Source organism: Podarcis filfolensis (genome assembly GCF_964270895.1).
Source record: "Podarcis filfolensis genome assembly, chromosome: 2".
Classification (NCBI taxonomy): Eukaryota; Metazoa; Chordata; class Lepidosauria; order Squamata; family Lacertidae; genus Podarcis; species Podarcis filfolensis.
The window spans coordinates 105444700-105448815 of NC_139605.1; the positions used below are offsets into that span (position 1 = coordinate 105444700).

Here is a 4116-nt window from a genome sequence, read left to right on the forward strand (position 1 = left end):
CCTTAGCCTCCCAGCCCAACACCGAAGAGAATCCACAGGGCTCCGTGTTTTAGTGGTTGATTTTAATTCTGAACTGAACTTTTTTGACTACAAGGGAACGAATATAAAGAATAAATAGCAGACTCTCTTCCATTTACAGAGGGTTAAAGACATTCCAACAGCAAAAAAAAAGTTCACTATATACAGTAACACCGTGTCCTAAGCTTTTTATTATAACAACAATAACAATAATAATAATAATATCTTGAAGTCCATAAAAAAAATCCACACGCAACGCACGCATACATTTTCCGAAGAATGGAAAATATCTTTTATATATATATATGTTTCTTTTCTTACCAAAAGTTCACGTTTCTTTTTTTTAAAAAAAAACCTTCACAAAAAAGCGAAGTTGTTTTTTTTAGGGGGCGGGGCAGATGGGGGCCTGTTTGTTTGTTTAGGTTCTTAAATTCCCCTAATATTTTTCTCTGGAATATAAATTAAAAGGAGGGAGAGGGAGCCAAAATACCTTAAAGCGGCGATCAATGAGGAGACTCTTTAACAATACAGTAGACGAGGGTGTTTACTCCACGCTGTAACACTGACCTTTTTTAACAGGAGATTTCAAACGGGGAGGGTGCCTCTATTTATATAGCCACACGCGCGCACTTTCTGTCACCTCTGCACGACTCTCTCTTTCACACACAGACACACGCTCGCAGACATAACAAAGTTACATTCCCCTACACTTTGCAGTGCAGTGCAACGTTTTGAACCGGGAAGCCGAAGAGCTGTCCGTAGTTTTGGAGCTTTTCCAAAGTCCACTACCGCAGTCCGGTTTTAGTTTTGTTTTTTTGTGGGGGTAGAGAAACAGATCAAGAGATTTGAGAGGGGGTGGGTGGCGGGCACGATCTTTGCAGTTTTTTTGTTTTTTTAAAAGGGTGAGGATGGGAATTAAGTGCACCGCTCAGGCAGCTCCCTTCCCGGTCCCCCCACGTCCACTAGCAGGAACATTTGCACTCGGCGATGATGGGGTACTGAATGGGGATCCACGTGCAGCGCTGCCCGCCCCGGCGCTGGCACCTCCACCTCAAGATGGTCAGATGCACCGACTTGGCCGGCTTGCAGACCATCCCTTCGGGGACGGAGCATGACCTTTTGCTGAAGCAGCTGCCCACTTTGACGTAGCGGGGCCAGAAGCGGCTGCCCAGGTCGTTCCACGTGTAGAGGACCGGGCAGAAGGTCTGCGACCACAGCCACAGCTGCAGCTTCCGGCGAAGCTTCTTGCTCAGCCGGTGCTTCTTGCTGGCCTGTAGGCCCCCGTCGTAAAACTCCAGGCTCTTGATCTCGCTGGGCATGGCCCCCGACGGCCTCTGCCTCAGCAGTAGGTCCAGCTCGGCCAGGTCGTCCCCTCCCAGGCGATCGTCGGCCAGGGAGACCGCCATGAAGTTGGCGTCGAAGTGGGTGCCCAGGAGGTTGCGCAGGAGCGTGTCGTTGAGGTCCTTCTCCTTGGGGTCGAAGATAGGGTCCGGGTGCTCGATTAGATCCACCAGGGGCAAGTTGTCGCTGGGCGCAGGGCGGATGTGCAGGTAGTGCTGGCAAGCGCCTCTCTCCAGACGGAGCCCCAGGAGAACTACCAAGGCGTAAATAGTCACGAGCCACTGGGAATGATCCATCCTCGACGGGGGGACGGGGGACGGAAGGGAACGAGGGAGGCTCACCGGGCGGCCAGGCCCAGCAAAAAAGGCATCGGGAGAAGCGCGCAAGGGACGGCGCGAGGATCCGAGCAAGCCGTCGTGGGAAATAAGTAGGGGATGCGCCACGCTCAGTCCCGCGGAGCAATTCGGCGCGTGCAAACGCCTCGGGTGAGTATATGCAAAAAGGGTGGGGGGAATAAAATAAATAAGAAAAGCACACGCCACCAAGCCAAAGCAAACCGTCGCGTTCCGGAGACCTGACGCCTCGTCCGGCTGGGCGCAATTGTTCCTCTGGCTCCCGAGTTGGTTGCGCGGTGTCACTCAGCAAAAGCTTCTTCTGCAAACTTCCCCTCCGGCTCGCGTTTCTCTTTGCAAAAGCCTGCAAAAGCAGCCGCCGCCGCAACAGCAGCCGCCGCCACGCACGTTGGCACCAGCTTGTCTGCTTCGCGAGGATCCAGCGCCTTTAAATTTCCTGCCCGTGCTCCTCCATCACTATGGAAACCACCGACTCGCTCTTTTCCGGCACCTCTCTCCTTTATAAAAAGAAGAAGAAGCAGAGGACAGAGGTGGAGAGGAGGGGGCGGCGGCGATCCCTCCACGAAAGCCAAAGTCCTGCCGGGAGCAGCTCCTGTTGCAAACCTCTGGCCGGACCACGCCGAGCCGTCCACCAAAGCGAGGCCAAGGCGCCGAGCGTCTCTCTGTCTCTCTGCGCTCCGCTGCAAACGTGCCGCTGCCGAAGCGTGGCTGGGAGAGGATGCTCTGCAGCGCGCGCGCGTCTTTCGCCTTCCTGCAGCCTGCAAGGCAAGCAAGCGCACCGCTGCAATCCACGAGGTTGGGCAACTTCCTCGCTCGCTGCTGCTGCTGCTGCTCCTTCTTCTGCCCCTCCGCCTGGCTCTGCTGTGGGTGGGTGGCAGGCAGCTTTCAGACCAAGCTCGCCGAGCTGGAGTTCCGTGCCAGCGGCAGGAGAGCTCTGCAACCTTGCAAGGCACCTAGCCTCTCCATGTGCGCCTCGGCGCGCTCTCACTGGCTCCTTTCACTTTCCTTCCTCCGCCTCCAAGCTCTTTCCCCTCCCCTTGCCTTCCCCCACTTATTGCCCCAGTACCTGGTCGCGGCGGCTGCATTTATTTGCGCCGCTACTACACACACACACACAAACGCGAGCCCGTGATGTAATTCCTAAGCGCGTTTGTTGGCGTCCAGCCCGAGAAGTTCTCTGCAGACGCCTCCTCTCTCCGAGCGTGAAATTGCTGCCTAATGCTAATCCAAGCTGGAGGAGAGAGCGCCCTCTGCTGGGATTAACTTCAGGACCCAGCGGCTGCCGTCCCTTCTCCCTCAGGTAACTTCTTGAAATAGTCCAGGCGTGCAAGAGAAGCGCGGTTGTTACACAAACACTGTCGGGAGGTCTGGGCGAAGCTCTCCCATCAGGCTTGCACCTCCTCGTTTTCTGTCTTCTTATTTTCTTCAAAGGGCAGCGATGATATCCAAGAAATAGAGAATCCCACCCCCGGCAGCAACACATCGCAGGCATCTTACTTCCAAGGCTTCAAAGAACTCTGAATTTCCATAGGCGGTTCTTTCCAGTGCTTTGCTGGCTTCCTCCTTTTCCAAAAGCTATGTCCAAATTTAGGCAATGCAATGTATGTGTGTTGGTGGGCATAGGTGCTGGCTCCTCGGGGTCCTGGGTGCCTGAGAGCGCCCACAGAATTTCCCATGAAGGGACCCAGACACCCATACAAATTTTGGTGGCAGGACCATGCACGCTGCATGACACCCAAAGCCGTGGGCACCCACAGTCGTGGGGCCAAGCTTTCACTCCTGTTGGCAGGGGAAGGGAGCCTTTGGCAAGTCCTATCCTTCCTCTGACAGATCCTGATCTTCCTCTGACAGATCTGACAGATCCTGAAGCTGAGGCTCCAATGCTTTGGCCAGCTCATGAGAAGAGAAGACTCCCTGGAAAAGACCCTGATGTTGGGAAAGATGGAGGGCACAAGGACAAGGGGACGACAGAGGATGAGATGGTTGGACAGTGTTCTCGAAGCTACCAGCATGAGTTTGACCAAACTGCGGGAGGCAGTGGAGGACAGAGGTGCCTGGCGTGCTCTGGTCCATGGGGTCACGAAGAGTCGGACACGACTAAACGACTAAACAACAACAACAACAATCTTTCCTCTCGTCACTGCCGTGCTGGGGCACGCAAAATTACCCACCCAGGGGTGCCAACTTGAATAAAATATTGGGGGGGGGCAGGTAATAATCCACATAATCAATCAGAGACTTGACTCACACATGCCATTTGAATGGCAGTTTCCATCAACTTTGCAGTCTCCTGCTCCCTTCAAATGCGGCAGCTAGACTGGTGACTGGGAGCGGCTGCTGAGACCACATAACACCAGTCTTGAAAGATCTACATTGGATCCCAGTACGTTTCCGAGCACAATTC

At 54.1% G+C, this 4116-nt stretch overlaps 1 protein-coding gene across 1 annotated transcript; it reads right to left on the reverse strand.

Moving 5' to 3' along the window:
• Positions 1-267: 267 nt before the first annotated feature.
• NOG (noggin) lies at positions 268-3240 on the reverse strand. The gene has a single exon (XM_083599962.1). The coding sequence runs from the start codon at positions 1653-1655 to the stop codon at positions 981-983; it is 675 nt and encodes a 224-aa protein (XP_083456088.1). The 5' UTR covers positions 1656-3240; the 3' UTR covers positions 268-980.
• Positions 3241-4116: the final 876 nt, after the last annotated feature.

Coding starts and splice junctions, on each gene's coding strand:
- NOG (XM_083599962.1), bottom strand. CDS start 1,655: ATGGATCATTCCCAGTGGCTCGTGACTATTTACGCCTTGGTAGTTCTC.